The sequence below is a fragment of the Callospermophilus lateralis genome, chromosome 1 (genome assembly GCF_048772815.1).
Source record: "Callospermophilus lateralis isolate mCalLat2 chromosome 1, mCalLat2.hap1, whole genome shotgun sequence".
Taxonomy (NCBI): domain Eukaryota; kingdom Metazoa; phylum Chordata; class Mammalia; order Rodentia; family Sciuridae; genus Callospermophilus; species Callospermophilus lateralis.
Genome location: NC_135305.1, coordinates 73,709,274 through 73,727,931, shown reverse-complemented (window position 1 = coordinate 73,727,931; position 18,658 = coordinate 73,709,274). Strand labels below are relative to the sequence as shown.

General features: G+C 33.8%; 1 protein-coding gene across 1 annotated transcript in view; it reads left to right on the top strand.

The window, feature by feature from the left end:
* Positions 1-515: 515 nt before the first annotated feature.
* The window catches only part of Agmo (alkylglycerol monooxygenase), a 333,523-nt gene continuing 315,380 nt past the window's right edge, over positions 516-18,658 (top strand). Inside the window, exons 1-3 of the mRNA XM_076863071.2 lie at positions 516-758; positions 2,239-2,369; positions 11,780-11,931. Coding sequence (XP_076719186.2) covers positions 633-758; positions 2,239-2,369; positions 11,780-11,931 — 409 coding nt within the window. The 5' untranslated portion in view covers positions 516-632. The remainder of the gene's footprint in view (positions 759-2,238; positions 2,370-11,779; positions 11,932-18,658) is intronic.

The window sequence follows — 18,658 nt, the reverse complement described above, 5'->3', positions numbered from 1 at the left end:
TGCAAACATTTGAAAGTTGACTGGATTGAGATCCAGAAATACATAACAAGCCCAAATTCAGTGCTTACTGACTTTGGAGCTTTCATTAGGTAGAATACCCTGATCCTTCATGAAATGGGGTCTTTGAATTGGCTACCAACTTAAACACATTGTGAATTTCAAAACTAGGAGAGATAAAATACTCTTTCTGATAAGCTCTGACTTTTGAACTTCCATCCACTTTTCCAGAGTGAACTTTCATCCTTTATCACCTCTCCTTACCTGCTTTTCCTTTCCAAGGCACACTCTTATTTTCATTTTATTTTAAAATATTTTCTATTTTTTGATGCTCAGTTACTCTGGCTACAGTCAAACTGCACTGTGAGTCTTTGATTTGGGGGACAAGTCCTCCCTTTCCTCCCCCACACGCCCTTTTTGGGATGGTGTCCAGTGAACTCTGAACTTGTTCTTGATTCTTGTTTTTCCTGTCTGCACAGAATCTGCTGCTGGCTGGGCTCTCTCTGGAGTTTTGTCTCTAGCTGTTCCTGACAGAGGCTTGTGCTGTGCTGCACATCTCGTCCTCTTTGTTCAGCCTCTGGCTTCAACCACCGAATCCCAAATACTCTCCAGCTGGGAATCAGAGGAGGGCAGGAATGAAGAACCCAGAAGCCCAACAGGATGTTTCCGTTTCCCAGGGTGTTCGCATGATGTTTTACATGATGAAGCCCAATGAAACTTCATTCCAAACTCCAGAAGAGGTGCCTGATTACGTAAAAAAGGTGAGATTCTACTGAAAGAGGCAATCTTGATCTTTTCTTAATAAGAAAGAAGAAAGGTCAACATATCCTGGGGATTTATTCTCTTTCATTCTTCAAATTATTATATTCCAATAAAAATAATTAAGTTTCTTGAAGGCATAAAACAAAAGAAGAATTTCTACTTGAATTGAATTCTCATACAATATCCATTTTTGTCTATAACTCCCCTCCTTTATATGTTACTCTAGAATATGATAACAAATTTAAAAGTTTTCCTAGACATCATGGCATTGTGCTTTTAGCAGTTAGAAACTCAGTGTCAAACAGTTACACCATGTCAATAAACTTTGTAAAAACAATTTATTTTAAAATGTTTAACTTGCTCACCACCTCCAATGAAGTATTACCTCTTTAATTAGGTAGAATTGTGCAAAATGAAGAACATGCAGCAGCTTGACTCAGTCCAACTCTGACTTCCTAGATTTGAACTTGAACCAAGTTTTCTTTGAAACTCTCAAGTGTTCAGAGGCACTTTTCACTTTGGGTTCTTGGCTATGATTGGAAGTGGAAATATCCAGAATTAGAACTTGAATACTGAAGTTCCCCACCCTGTCAAGTAGTTCCTACAACACTTGCTAGTTTAAGCCAGGAATAGAAAAAGATGACATCAGATAGTATGTTCTCCAAAGTTCAGTTTAGAAAGCTTCACAACTCATGATCAGTCTCCAAATGAGTGAAACCCATATTTTTTCAAAATTCAATATTGCTTTTTCTATTTTATGTTTAAAGAGAATTGTGTTACTCATCTTCATAAATCATTATTTATATTATAATGTCAAACAAAATCTAATATTTATTCATCAATACTACAGCCTTAATGGTATAAAATAAAACAAAATAAATATTATTATTGCATAAAATAAAATTAAAACTGAAGGTATGAAACATTGGTGGTGTTTTGAACAAGATGGAAAATTACCTTATTCTCTAAGACTCTCAGAAGAAAATTGTTTTTACTCTTTCAATTTCATCATTAGAAGTAATTCTAATATATATATATATATATATATATATATATATATATATATATATATATATATATATATAATTAGAAACAGGTTCATTCTTAAGGAAATCCTCTTAAAGTGAGTCTCAGTCATAGGTATATGATAAACTTCTGGTTACTTAACTTATTTTAAATGTATTTTCTGGAACTTAGTATGTGTGCTTCCTACTTTTGTTATTTTCCTGGCACAATTATTATAGTTGTGTCTATAGTTATATTTAATTTTCAAATTTGATGTTTGAATTTGACCACAGATTTATTGTATGCCCTAAATACACTAGATCTCTTTGCCCATCAAATGGGAAAAGATCTTCTAAAATAGGTCTATGTACATCTCCTGCTGGGTCTCCCAATTATGGAAGGACTAATCAGAAAGTATGGAAGAATTTCATTATAAAACACCATAGCCTTTCTTCTTTGTAATTTCCTTTCCAGGCTACTCCATTTTTCATTTCCTTCATGCTGCTTGAACTGCTCATCAGCTGGGTTTGCAAAGGGAAGCCATTAAGTCATGTGGATGATGTTTTAACATCCTTATCGGCTGGTATTCTGTCTCGGCTTCCAAGGTAAGTTAGTGACTTTTATTTATTTTAAAAAATAAATAAAACATCAATAACAACAAAAAACAAATAAACAAAACCCCTTAGCATCTCCAAGAGTGAAGAGAAAGGTACCTATTATGTGGGAACTTGCTTAATTCCATGTATTTCCCCAAAGAATTCAGCTCCTGTCATTATTTACATTTTTGCCTTTTTTTTTTTTGCCATTGTTTTTCTTGGTATTTTTTTAAAATTTAGAACATAATTTATCTTGATTTCTGAGTTTCTTGGCACACCCTTAAATTTTGCACTTGCATTACTGTAGTTCAAGCCCTAAGTCATATTCTAATTTTCTATTGAAAATTTTATTTTGCTCTAGCATAATTCACACAGATAGCCCCCTGAGCTGCAGCATTCCCCAGGCAAGTCATATAAGGGTCTGGACTATTACAAAGTCTCAAAGTTCCACCTCTAGTATGACCCCTTTGGCAGCCAAATATGTCTATCATCTGGATCCAAGAGAAATGCTTCACTGGTTCTGAATTGCTCTGAGAATACAGTACAAATCCTAAACAACAGAGGGCTTTTTCTTTCTGTCCTTGCTTTTGGTCCCTCAATTTTCCTGCCCCTTAGACATCTTTGTTCTTTCATGCTGTGCGAAGTGGCTTGGCCAGCACACCACAGGTGCTTTGTTTTGCCTGCAAAGCCATCCATGTGGCCACCTCCAATTCATTTCTTTTGTCTAAACAAAAGTTGCTCTCTTCACTCTCCTCAACCAGCCACATCCATTTTCCAACCCTCTCTTAGGCAGCACTTCACTATTGTCCCATGAACTCTCATGATCACCCCAGATTGTTCCCATGAACTCCAGGGCAGGTAGAGGATCACTCCAGGTACAGGATCATGGCCTGTTTTCCTCCAGCCCTCCCTGCTCACTTGCACACAACTTGAGAATAAGAGGTGTACTTATCTCATAGTTTCATTTCATATGCCTGGAATGGTGCCTGGTATGTGGTAAAAGTGTAGAAAATAGTATTCTTAGTGTGTCATGTTGATGATTAAATTGGAGAATGAAAAGAGTAAGTAGTAGTAAATAATAAGTGACCTGCTTTATAGAAAGAGTAACTATTGATGTATTAGGGAAACCCCCATGAATGAAGGGCATTTTCACTGTATTAAGGATTAGCCAGGGCTGGGGATGTGGCTCAAGTGGTATCGCACTCACCTGGTATGCGTGCGGCCCGGGTTCGATTCTCAGCACCACATACAAACAAAGATGTTGTGTCCCCCGAAAACTAAAAAATAAACATTAAAATTCTTTCTCTTTCTCTCTCTCCCTCTCTCACTCTCTCTTTAAAAATAAATAAATAAATAAAAAGGATTAGCCAAAGAAGCAGAGGTGAAGTAGTCCTCAGAAGCCTGTACTCTGGGCTGCTGAGGAACATTCTCATTTCAACCTCCCAGGCCTTGCTGCTTTTACTGTTTTAAGAGCTTTACTTTTGATCAGTGCTCATTGCTTTGGAATGTTTCTATGAACCACCCACTGGGAAACTAAGGTGGATTTTAAAAAAAAATGTCAGTACAATTTTAATGTATTTGAGAAAAGGTGAAGTGACTTCATATAATTTCATAATATAGTCTAGATAGAAGTTTGATCTTAAAACATCTCTCAAGCGTTACTCTGAGAAAAGTAGGTTAGGTATATATAGTACTAGTAATAATTTTAGTAATAATGACTCTGAAAAAGCATTGGTACAGTTGAACATTGCTGCTGGAATCAGAGGAAGATAGTCCAGTTATTTGCAGCTAATTCCCAGCTTACCTTAAGGATAGATTTAAAATTTTAGACAATTTCCTCCATTACACATCTCCTGGGAACATAAATGAACATTTATGTGTTCAGTATACTCAGGGATATGTAGATTTGAATGTAGATTTATTTATTTTAAAAATTCAATTTGTGCCAGGTGTGGTGGTGACATGCCTGTGATCCTAGCGTCTTGGGAGCCTGAGGTAGGAGGATCACAAATTCAAGGTCAGCCTCAGCAATTTAGTGAGGCCCCAAGCAATGTAGCAAGATCCTGTCTCAAAATAAAAAAATCACAGTTGTTACTGTAACTTATTCTGAAAACAATTAAGTGTATAGGTTATTGGAAATCAGAAGGTTGATCAACTATACAAATCACTTGATAACTGAGAAGGTGCAATTGCAACCCAGCAGGTGTAATTATGGGTCACATATTTTACTGATTTGAAGTAAAAATGTTAAGAGCATAGAGAGGCAGTAAAGTGAATGAATTCAGCATTTCTTTTACTTTTTCAAGTTTGACTTTCACTGCAAATCAAATTAGATTATTCTCTTTTCATAACATTGTAACTAGTACAAGCACACATTGTATCCTCAGTACAATATTTCTGCCTTGCAGAAAAGATACAGAACTATAAAAAAGTAAAACAAAAATCAAATACATACTTTTATAAAAACACACACAAAAAGGGAACACACTAATTCCATCCTCTACACCTGACAGAGAAATGGGGCTGGGGGTGGGGGAGGGGAGGAAGAAGGAAACAGAAGGAAAGAAAGAAACCAAAACAAAAACAAACCCACCCATCCTTCAGGGACAGAACATGAAGTTCTCTTCCTTTATCCACTACTCATAACACTCCTTAAGCTAACACAAACTATTAACTCCAGTACCCTTTAAAGAGAAAGGCAAAAGGTTATGAACTTGAATTTGGCGAAAATTTTCTATAGCTGAACAGCAAGTGCTCCCCCAACCCCCGCCATATAAAGAGCAATGTGTGTACTTTTCGGTTTCGCAAAGAATTTCATCTTCTATAACCTTTTACCTGAAAGATAGAGGAAAGCAAATTATCTGAAAGTGAAATATAAAAATACTTTCTTCTCTTTTTATTTTTGTACTATCAGACAAAGACAAAGTATAAGCAGAAATGGAAAGCTGATTCTCAGGGTCCACCCCACTCAATCCTTTTTTCGGGGCGGCGGCGGTGGGGGGGGGGATATGAAGGGGAAGCTGACATCAACTCTTAACAATAGTATTTCAGCTGAAGCCACCGCATCAAGGGGAATCCCTGTGCAAATCATTAACAGCTGAGGGTTAGATTAACACAGCATTGATCACATCCGCTCCAAGGGACTAATTTCATTTTCTACGCTAGCAACAAGAGTTTGCCACATCCTTAAAATATGTAATTGCTAGAAAAAATGACTATACCATTCACTTGTGAAAAGCTGTGCTTTGGATAATAATTGTAAGTAGATATGTGGCTTCTGAAAAATAAAATAAGTGGAAATCAAAGTGAACATGTTTTTCCGCTTCGCAATTCATAGAATGGAAATATTGTATGCAGACTTTGAGGAAAAGCAATGTTTATTTGAACATCTCACTTAAATGATTACATAAAATTAAAAGTGTCTTAAAGATTGATAGTGAACTTACCACATTCATAAAAAAGAAACATGCTGCATTTTTCAAATATTTATACAAGAAAAAATATTAACCATGGACAAGATTATATCCTGTTTACAAGCCTGTCGGACAGACCATGATCTGTAATAAAAGTCCATCTGTCCCAAGAACCAGATTCTGGATATTCCTCCATTTGTTTTGCACTTCTGAAACCTGGTAGGCAGACTTCTTAATCAGAATTTTGTCCTGAATTTATAAATAGAAATTTTTATTTATCATATTTAAACACAATTTATCATGGAGATAATCTGCTTTTCTGTCATAATTTATAAGTATAAAAATTAAATTTGATTTAACAAAATAGATACAAAATTTATTTTTTTAAAAAATGCTATCTAAAACTTGTGGCATATTTTGCTACTGACTTAAATGTTAACGAGTGAAAAATAATCGCATCTTTTTTTTTTTTCCTTCTTGTTTAACCAGAACTCAATTTCCAATCCTTCATTAGAGAACCAGGACCTCAATTTGTTACTTCCTTCCAATGTTTCTGCTTCCATAAATTGCATCCTCCCCAGAGAAGCTTTATTCCCGATATAAATATCTACAGTATGTTTGTTTTTAATGGGTTCATTTATTCTGTTGAAACAGCAGATTATAAATCAAATTGCAATAGGTTGGAGGGATAATTTAAGTAGGTAAATTTTCAAATAAGTTGGGGACACTCCACTTTTAATATGTATGGGTCGCTGCCAATTTTTAGTATGGAGCTAGCTCCCGCAATGTTCAACCATACATATGCACATTTTACTGACCATGCTTGCTATGGAATTTTCCATTCCTGACAAAAACATGTCAGTTCATTAAAAAAAAAAAAAAAAAAAAAAAAAAAAGGAGGAAATTAAACTACTTTGAAATACTTTTGACTCCTTAGGGTGGGGCTGGGAAAAAAGAAAAATTGTATACTGGGTTTTTATACTACACATTAGCCATAAGGGGCATTACTACTTTTGGCAACATTAGACTCTAACAAATGAGTGTTTATCATTTTGGATGATGAATTTAATAAGCAGTATTCACTTTTCCAATCAGAAATAAGTGAATGAAGTCAATGTTTAGAATAGCACCTTATTATTAATATTAAATGATTATTTGCTCAAAGAATAATTCTAAATACTTTTAAAACACCATATAAGGAAAATTTCACTTAAATATATATATATATATATATATATATATATATATATATATATATATATATATATATAAATATATATATAATTTTTTTTTGGTTTGTTGGTTACATTTTCTGGAAAGAATATCTCATTTCCTCTTGATTTTTATATTAGATGCCTTATAAATAGATTTTGTCTTTGTTATGAATTATGTAACTTTAAAGATTATTGTGAGATTAACCTCTATGCAGCCTTCTTTGCTTATCCAATAGAGTAATTCATTTTCCTGTAAAAAATATAGTAAATTTACTTTTTCCAAAAATTTACCTCATTATGTTTATAAAAGTTTATAATTTTATGGTTATAAAAAACTATATGTGACTATTTTAGAATTGGAATATAATTTAGCAGTAAGAAGTCACTGTACACATTTTATCTGTTTTCGGGAGATCGAAGTTTTATTATCTATCTTACTATTCCTGAGCAAAAATCAATATTCCACTAGATGGAGCAAAAGTGGCAGTAGCTTTACAGAAAGGCAGTACAAGTTTTTGGGTCAGTTTTAAGAGATTTTGAAATAAATATATAATAAAATTTCTCAGAAAAAATATATAATTATATGGACATATGCATATATTTCAAAATATTTATTCATACTTATTTATCTATTACTTACTAGTGTTTTTTAAAGAATCTTTTTAATTGGTCCCATTAAACATTCATTTATTTTCTAGCTTACAAGACAAGGCTATTAAAAATAAAAATGTCTAATTTATTTTTATGCTTTTTGCATAATCTGGCTAAATCAGGCAGTAAACACAATTATGATCATATTAAGTAGTATAAATTGTTGGATGCCTTGAACTCTGGAAACATAATTCTTACTCTTGAGAGTTGCTTTGAAATGCTAACCATTTGCAATGGGAACATCACATTAAGTTTCACTTGCTTTTCTTACTGATTAGAGTTTGAGAGTGTCTGAGAGCTAGATAATATTCTCATATCCTAAATTAAACCCCAAAGTACTGAAAAGCTGAATGACATGTTCAGTGTCACATTTCTACTCTTGGTAATGGTAGATTCAAGCTGAGGTGACTTTCAAAACTAATAGCTTGAAATTCTCAACTCCCAAATAATATTTATTTCAACTTTATTGAATATTTTTAATCTCATCATTATAAATGAACTTTATCTGAAAACCCAGGTCATTACTAAATAGCAACTTTGTACCTTACTAAGTAGCTTTTTACAGTAACTGAACTTTGACAGGACAAAGTACTAGTAATGAGAGAAAATATTATGTAAAACATATGAAGAATCATCACACTAGTTAGATAAGTGAGTTACCTTTCATTTGCCAAAAGACATTATCTCTCATCCAAGACTACCTTTATTTGGGGAGTGGGGGGGAAATCTATGAAGAAATAGGACAATGGGAGAAGAGTTTATTTTGATTTCAAATGTCTCTTTATATTGAGATCATTTTGGGGGCTCACATCCAAACAATGCATAAAGAGTATTTAGTATTTGTAATTCCAAGACCCTGTGCTACCCAATATTCTATCTTTGTGGGATATAGTAAGCTCATTATGTATATACACTTGTGTTTTACATGCCTTTTCTCACAGGAAGGGGTTTAGAGAGTTCAAGTTTGAATTCCAGAGTACAGAGTCATACATAGGGTTTTAGGGTGGATAAAGGAGCAGAGGAATTAGAAAGAAAAAAAGGAAGGAGTTTTGGCTTTGATTCAGGGTCTGGTGGGAACAGTTTTGAGAATGTAGGTGCTATTTCCTGCAATCAAGGACTTTTCAGAGATTGATAATCATTTCCAAGCTATATCACTTTGGTGAATTGTCTTTAATTGTGGGCACTGCGTGGTTAGACTTTCATATGAATAATGGAACTGTATTATATTCATCTTGCTGATAGAAAGGAGGGAATACAACTCCCACAGCTTCTCCCCTCTTTCCCTCACCTTGAAGAAAGTTTTGTTTCATGCTAAAGTGTGAAAAAAAAGGCTTGACTATACTATGTCAGACATATTTCAACTAGATTTGTGTCAACCCTAATAAGTCAGATGACAGAGTAATAAATTGGGTGACTGCTCAAGGTCTGGCACCTGTACAGGAAATAAATAATTTCAATTGCAAGCAGGTTCTATTTACTTTATGAAAGAAAGTTTTTTCAAGGACCCTCTTTTATTGAGATCTTAGTACCATAATGCATATTTTAGTTTTCATTTGAATTCACAAAGGAGATAGAAAAAAAATTTAAATTATATATATAAGAGACCCCCATGAGGCAGGTGATTATGTTTGCCCTGTTCAACAACATCTCCTGTGACTCATGCTGTGCCTGAAACTTAGTGGGATCCTAATATGGGTTATTTGAATGACTGAATGAATCCATGGATGAGACTGCTTCAATACCATGTACTGAACTGTACATAACAATCTGTAGATATTTTAACTTTCTGTTGCATTTTCTAAGTTTTAATTTTTCTTTCTTGATTCATTGCTTTATTTAGCACTGATTATCAGGTGTGGATTATTTTGCTCTCCAGGAAACATTTGACAATGTCTGGAAATGATTTTGGTTGTCATAAATGATGCTACTGAAATTAGTGGATAGAAAACAGGGATAAGGCATACATTCTATAATGCACAGGACAGGCCCTCATACCAAAGGATTATCTGGCCTTAAATGGCAACAGTTTCAAGATTGAGAATCCCTGCTTTAGAGAAATTATTAGGTTGAACTATATAAAGCTGACGGTATTTATGATTTTTTGACTAAATCATTAATTTTATATGGGTAATGCTCCAATAATTGCAATTGAGAGCAATTTTAAGATTTCACAGTTGGAGGAAATGTTTGTGCAAGACAGTGTCCCACAGCAAGAATTCTCATGACCAAATGTCAATAGCATACAAATGTCAATAGCCTTAGTAGTATATGGAGATACCAACTACGCTAACAGTCTTTAAGATAAAATTTATTCTATTCCTCACCTTGACCGATATCTTTGATAAAAACTTGGAAGGCAGACATTAAATTTCCAGCTCTTAGATTCCTCAGAGTTCCATAGTCAGTGGGAGAACCTGACTCAGGGTGTGCCCTGGCCCATGAAGGGACCACTCATGCATAGGAACTCCAGACTTCTTGTCCCAATTCTGCTTGTCTGCATGTCCAAAAACAATCACTCTTGGCAACATAGTGAGGTCTAGGGATTGACACTTGTGGAGGTCTACCCTCAGCAAGACTTTATGAGAAAGAGTCCCATGGAAGGACTGAAAGCTACTTTATCAGGGGATTGTGGTATATTCAGAGCATTTCTCAGGTTGGGATTGCATTAAGCAAGATCAATTTTCTTGGGTTACAGACTTCACTCAGGAGCAAAACTTACAGCTGTGTAATCTAAAATTTCAAATAGAGTTTTAACATATGATGATGTATAATCCTGCTCAAAATGTAACTACTTGACATTTTATGAGTTATGCATATTAATGCTATTGTGAAGACACCTACTATTTTGGTTTGCAGATTAAATGATAATAACTTGAAACAAAGTATATGAGGTTGTTTTAAAGATAGTGAATCATGATTAAATTCCATCATAATTGAACTCAAGAATAAAGTTAAGAATAAAGGCTAAGATCTCCAAATGACTCAGAAACATGCTAATTCATAGAAAATGGACCTATAAAGGAAAATACTATTAAAATAAAGAATTTTAATAATATAATCTGAGCTGATGGTTTGATTTTTCTCTGAAATCATAATATTTAAGAAATTTCACAGAAAGTTGAAAACCAAATTTATTGTTGACTTATAACTAAACTTTATGAGATAGAACGACCACTTTTGCTCAAGTGCTATTGATTAATAACAATAAAAAGAAAAGGAAAAGGCAATTCACTCAAATTTATAAAAATGATAATAAAGCAAATGGTTATGTCAAATCTAATCTTGAATTTGATTACAGAAATTTTGATCACGGAAAATTTTTTAAAATGCTATATGAAATTAATGTATATTATTTATGTTTTTGAAAGTTATTTAAATAAAACATTTAATAGAATAGATGGCAAGGCATAGTCTGTTATTCAGATTTTTTTATTATTCAGTTTTAAAACAATTATTTTAACTATGCTTATACATCTATTTTAACTATATTTATATACCTGTATATTTATATTATACCTCTATATTTGTATATATCTAACATTCTGAAAGCTCTAATTTTTCTTCCATAAGTGAGATATTAAAATACTGTAAGAATCCAATATGTGATACTAAACATAATCTACAAAACCCTAACTGTGTATGAAAGGAGGGAGGAGGGAAGAGAGAACAGAATTAGAAATAAGTTATTTTAATCTGAATGTAAATTTTATAAATCAACATATTTGAAGGTAGCAGGAAATTTACAGATGTCTTAAAAATATGCCCTATATTTTTCTGACCTTTATACTTCCTTTATAAGCCATGTTTACTGTGTTCTTCATTAAAATTTAGAAATGAAAATCACAAAAAAAGTATTTTAAAGGACATAAGAAAGGAATGGTCTCCTGAATTCCATGAAATTTAGAGTACAAACAAACTAGCATCCATAGTGGCTATGAAACAGAAGGAAATATCATGAGAATCATTTTGATACTATGTAGTAAGCCTGTAAAAGTGATGAAATAGCAGGAAGAAGCAGCATAATGAAATAGTTTAATTTTTACATATGCTATATAAACTGAAAAACATTTTCTGGAATATTTTAGCAAAATTGAGTATCTAAAATGAGGTATAATCGTTGCTTGTCACTCTTATTTTCTAGCCTGTTTTTCAGGAGCATTGAAGTGACCAGTTACGTTTATATCTGGGAGAACTATAGGTTCTTCAGTTTGCCTTGGGATTCTCCATGGACTTGGTATCTCACCTTTCTAGGAGTAGACTTTGCCTACTACTGGTTTCATCGCATGGCCCATGGTACGTACAAATAAGAGTTACTGTTAATTTTTGCTCAAGTGCTTTTGATAAATAGCAGGCATTCATTAAGTATTTATTGAATGAATAATCAAATAAAACTAATAATAAAAATTTAAAATTTAAGTGGAGATAATCTGAAGCCATTTTTCAAGAAAATATATAAAATTTTTACAAGTACATTTTCCTTATGATTCTAATTTTTAAAAAGTTTAGAAAATGATGGTTATGCATAATTTTTCAATGGGTTGGCTTCCATTTTTTTATTACATTATGCTTTGTAGCGACTACGGACAATTGCTCAGAATGTCAAACCTCTCAATTATGAGAGGTCACTTAGTAAAGTTGTATTGCAGCAAGAAATTCTAGGTAACATGTGCTGTCAGAGTGAGCTTGATTCAATTTCTTGGCAGTATTTCCACATTACAAATGAAAATGCAATCAGCTAGGCATTGACCATAACGCACTTCAGTGTTACTGTAGTTTAGCAAAAATTCTCATTTAATACAAAGCCCTCTTACTGCACTGGTTCAATAATTTTGCCTTTTGGGATTCTTAGCTCTACCTTCCAAATAAATATTTTGCTTTGAAAAGGGAAATGGAAAAGCAAGAACCAGGTCTGGGTCTGAATTTCTATAGGGATAAGTGGGAGTTAAGGATGATTGTAGAACTAAGGTGAGCAAGTGGTCTCTGTGGAGAGCTAAGGCATGCCAAAGTAGTTCTGAGGGGAACCTCGGGAAAGTACTAATTTTGCAAAACTACTGAAAAACAGAACTCAGGATTCCAGTGGGTGGTTGGGTTGAGTGGGTGGGGAGGAAGGAAGAAAGAGGAAGAAACCTGGAATAATAATAAAAAATAGATGGGAGATGGAACGAAGAGACCCGGATCAGGGTTGTGTGTGTAGGAGTATGTGCAACCACATATCCTTCCCAAGGAAAGGAGAAGGAAATAGGAGGAGTGTGGCTGAGTGTTATGCATAAGGCTGATGAACCTTAAATGTAACATTTAAGTACTTTAAACATGTGCATTTAATGGAATTATAAGAAGCGCTAATTCGATGAAACAATTCAAAGTAAATATAAGCTAGAGAAAGAACCTTTGTCTTTGAAAATAAGAGGTCAGCTCCTGACATCATTTCCCTTTGTATAAATGCAAAAAAAAAAAAAAAATACACCCAAGTCCAACAGGATTAAGAATAAAAATGGTTTATGTAGTAATCTATTTGTTTTTTATTGCAGAGCAGTAGTTTTCTTCATAAAATGAACTCATTGGCAATCTTCCTCATATTCTATGCAACAAATGGGTACTCCAGAAAGACTTCACATTGTATTATTTAACAGGAACCTTCTAATAGCACACTGTCCTGTACAGATGTGTTTGTTTGGAAAATCTGCAAATTTGCTTAGTCTTTGAAAGCCCATTATAACAGGAAACAAAGACCCAACAAATTATTCCCAAATATAAAACTTTTAAAAAATATGTTGATTGTAAGTGCTCTTACTTAGGGAAGAGCAATAAAATAAAATAACATATTAAAAATGTGGAATCAAGGTTATTTAAAGTATGCTTCCCATTAGAATATTTTGAACTGAATCCAGTGAAGGAGGCAGGCATTAAAAAAATTTTTTTTTGAAAACCTTCTGGAAAAACACTCACAACCTTGAGGCTATGGAGCCTAATCATAAGTTCAAAGACTTTTGACTTGTAATGGAAAGCTGGTAGGAAAAAAATAAATTATGTAGTTAAATTTTCAGCCTTCAACATGATAGTTGATTTTTAAATTTTACATGCAAATAATAATGAAACATATTAAAGGAGGTTATTAAAAATCTATAAATACAAAAGAATAAGAAAATATTGCAATATCAGATTTTGTGAGTCTCTAAGATTACTGAGTCCAAACTGAATAACTGGTCAGATTTATTCAAATGAAAAAGTTTCAACAGATCCCAAATTCAAATGTCATCTTAAAATATAGCAAAAAAAAAAAAGACATTTTCTGCTTACCATATAACTTTTCTTCTACTACTCTCAATGAAATGATAAAGTAAAAACATTCCATATAAGTTAACATGTTAAATGCTACGAGTTCTGAGGAACAAAATATGTTGTATACTTTAAATTCTCTTTTTCACAAACATTTAGATTATTTAGTAACCCAAATCATTGCTAGGTGTTTCATTGTTGTTTGTGTTGGTGTCATTTATTAAATGTATATTGCATTTTCTACCATTAGACGACAGTTTGATAGCAGTGGGAAAAAAAAAAAAACTTATTCTCAAAAATTTGAACTCTGTCTCTATATCTATGGGAAAAAATCAGAGGGATATTTGAAGATGTGTATTATTTATATTTCATTCCTTTCCCTGTGGAATAAAAAAGACATTGTTGATTATTGCATCCTCATACAAAAGTAAGAGTAGCACAGGGATTTCTAAAGATTGCTTGGAAAACTTTAAAAATATAGAATGATAAGATTAAATAGGTCTTAAATTTAAAGTACCTTCTTGCTTGCTTATCCTCCGTTATGTAATGAAGCATCATTTGTCGTTGTGCTTTCTATTAGTCATACTAAATATGCATGTGAACCAGTAAATACTTTAGGGGAATATTTAAAAATGAATAAGTACCCCTGGGGAAGAACAAGAATGAGAATTGGAGGGTGTCAGTAATAGAGTATCTCTTGCATTAGATGGTGGTTACATGCATGTACCATTTGGGGTAAGTTCATTCAGTTATTCGTGCGTGTCAGGTTTTATGCACTTTATCTACATATACTTCAATACTTAACCTCAGACTGATACATTAGGTAACCAAATTTAGAAATAGGAATAAAGAAATTATAATTCGTGACTGCAAGCATAAAAAGATGACCTTATAAGTTTATGCCTGTATTATTATGTGTAGCCTAACCCAGGGACTGCCAGGATCCTGACTGAGTAGATCTAGCTGTCTGCTCATGTAAGAAATATGAAATATGTGGAAAAGAGAAAATTGTGTTTTTTTGCAGCTTGTTCAACCTGGGGAAAAGCAGTTAGATTGCTTATCCTACTGATGCCACAGAAATGGTTACAATTTACAGAATCAAAAGCCAGGAAATATACATATTGTGTTAGCTGTGCTAGACAAGCCTGGGTAGGGGGTAGTCTCCATTATTAGCTTCCTTGGCATCTGTCAGGCCAGGGTGGGGGCAAACCTTCAGCCTTCACTCTTGGCATGAGGAAGTTGCTCTCAGTTTTAGAGTGTCCATATCTTCATTCAGTCTGTTTCAGTATTGGTTTCCACACTCAATGATGGGGCAGGTACAAGCGTGCCAGATATTGGTTCCTCTCCGAATCTACCCTTCTACTTCCTCCCTTGGGGATGTTGTCAAAGCTGGACACTGTAGACACTTCTCCTTTGTCAGCTGAATGGATGTTAGGCTTTACCATTTAAGGGGTTAGAGAGATACTGTAAGGACAGGATTTTATTTATTTTTATTTTTATTTTTATTATTAGTTATTCAAAACATTACATAGCTCTTGACATATCATATTTCATACATTTGATTCAAGTGGATTATGAACTCCCATTTTTACCCCTTATACAGATTGCAGAATCACATCAGTTACACATCCGAGTTTTTACATACTGCCATACTAGTGTCTGTTGTATTCTGTTGCCTTTCCTATCCTCTATTATCCCCCCTTCCCCCCTCTCCCCTCCCATCTTCTCTCTCTACCCCATCTACTATAATTCATTTCTCTCCCTTGTTTTTTTCCCCTTTCCCCTCACTTCCTCTTATATGTAGTTTTGTATAACAATGAGGGTCTCCTTCCATTTCCATGCAATTTCCCTTCTCTCTCCCTTTCACTCCCACCTCTCGTCCCTGTTTAATGTTAATCTTCTTCTCCATGCTCTTCCTCCCTGCTCTGTTCTTAGTTGCTCTCCTTATATCGAAGAAGACATTTGGCATTTGTACACTGCTGGTGGGACTGCAAATTGGTGCGGCCAATTTGGAAAGCAGGGAATGGAACCACCATTTGACCCAGCTATTCCCCTTCTCGGAGTATTCCCTAAAGACCTTAAAAGAGCGTACTATAGGGATACTGCTACATCGATGTTCACAGCAGCACAATTCACAATAGCTAGACTGTGGAACCAACCCAGATGCCTTTCAATAGATGAATGGATAAAAAAAGGACAGGATTTTAACTTCCACTTGCTTCCATATTCTTCCTCTGACACTCAGCATACTGTTGTGTAAGGGACCTGGTACTATTCACTTCATCCATAGGTGACACCCTCTGTGAATATTCTCTGCTTGTCAGAGGCCACATCTGCTTTCTGAGGTCCCCACACTCTAGCAATTTAACCATCATGAGAGTTCTGGTGGTAATCACAACCTCTCCGGAGATGCGCAGGTCTTAAACTGAATGGTGGTATGTTTGTGCATGAGGGGTGGAGGGGTGGGGTAGGAGGAAAGGTTCTTCTAAATCTGCAAACACTTGCCTTGTTCTTTCTCTCTCAGCTTATAGGCAGTAATTCTGTTTTTTATTTGATACCTCTGTAGCACAGAAACATTACTCTATTTCTTTTAATAGTGAACTACCTTTCATTCTAGTTATAATCCTTTATACTAAGGGCTTCTTATTAAAATTTTAGTGTGACTGCTGTCTCTTGATTCAATTCTAAATTAGACACAGGCATACTCCAAGTATGTTATATATGATAAAAAATTAGTATCTACTCCCATAAATCTTTGCTTGTCCACTCTGAGGTATTGATTATGCATTTCATCTTTAGTACAATTTGTTCAGTCCCCAAATATAAACCTACATCTATCTATATAATGTTTATAAAAATAATCTATAAAATCTCAAACTTCAAATCTTTTATCTGAAAAATAAATTATTTAATTTGTTTTCTATTCATTTCTTTATCTAAACAAAGCAAGTGATTACGATTTTTGTGTAATTAGTCACAACTTTATTGTGGTTTAAGTAAGTGAGCCTCTGTATGGGACTTCTTCAATTTGGCATAACACATTCTTTTCTGACTTGTAAATTGAGTTGAATTTAGATCATCCTTACTTCCATCATCGTTTAAAAGGAGAAAATAAGCATATGTGTTGATTAGAAATTATTTTATCTTGTGATGGTGTCAGGATTCTGGGTCACAATGAAGAATAGTTTATTTACATTCCATTGCACTTATACTTCTTTTTAAAATAGATACCAGAATATACTTAGGAATTTTTATGATTCTTGGCTATATATTATGTCTCCTACTTTATTTTAAAAGTGTATTGTGGGGCTGGCGCTGTGGTTCAGTGTTAGATGTGTGAGGCACTGGGTTCGATTCTCAGCACTGCATATAAATACATAGATAAAATAAAGGTTCATCAACATCTAAAAAAATTTTTTTAAAAAGTGTATTATGGAGCTGGGGTTGTGGCTCAAGTGGTAGAGTACTCACTTAGCACCTGTGAGGCACTGGATTCAATGCTCAGCACCACATAAAAAAATAAAATAAAATAAAGATATTGTATCCACCTAAAACTAAAAAAATAAATATTAAAAAAAAGTGTATTGTGACTTTATTCTTGTTTCATCACTGCTGGCAAAGGCCACTCTGAGTTATTTCCATTCTTCTCTTGTCTCCCAGTCTCTCAGCTCCTCAAATACAACCCTTTGAGGGGAAATGATGGTGATATTTTAGTGTGTGTTTATAAATATATATATATTAAGTGTTTCTACCAACCAATGTTTAACATTAATATGGGATGGACCCTGTCATTGAAATGAACTCAGAGGACAATGGTTAACATTAGTGCCATGTTTCTTAGTGGGAAGAATGATGAGAACCTGGAAGGCAAGTTAGTGGAAATTCCAAGGCTTCCATCAGAGATTCAGAATGATGAGAACTCCAGTGTCACATATAACCTTAGGATTAAACAACTATAATTGTGATTGAATTTATTGCCATGTTAAAGTGACACAATGAAGAAACACTACTATGTGAAATGCTGAAAGAGTACACTAAGTGAAAATTCTAGAGTAATCATCATTCTACTGTCACAAACTTCATTCACACATCTATTTATTTATGCCTTGTTTTTCCCACAAATGTTGAAGACCACTGCTGTTATATCAACCCTACTCCAGGCACCTGAAATAGATTGTTTAGTGACAGATAATGTACTCACTGATTGCTTGTGGATCACAGATGCCAAGAATTGATTACAATAATGATAGGAGAAATATGAAGATGACTATGTAATGAAATCTAACACTGATGAAAGAAACTTTGTCTTTCTGGTGGTCACCAATTCTTAGATATCCAAATTTCTGAATGTGCTTCAGTGATATGCATGACAACCAATAGAAGTCTATTCAAAGATTATATTCCTGAAATAATGATGCTAGTAATAGTAATAATAATGAAAATGTTATTATTACTGAAGAAGCAATGTACATGATGGAAAAAAGCATAGATTCTGGAGCCAGATAACCTGAATTCAACTCCTAGTATTGTCATTTATTAACTGATATTTGGAGCAGGTTAATATGTGTCTTATTTTCCACATCTATATGATGATAATAATAATATTATTATACACACAATAGAATTTCAAGGAAGTTTAAACGAGGAAAACATAGAAAATTGACTGATATATAGTAAATATCATATGTGTTACTATTAATATTAAATAAATGTTTATTATAGCATTAGGTACTGGATTATGTGT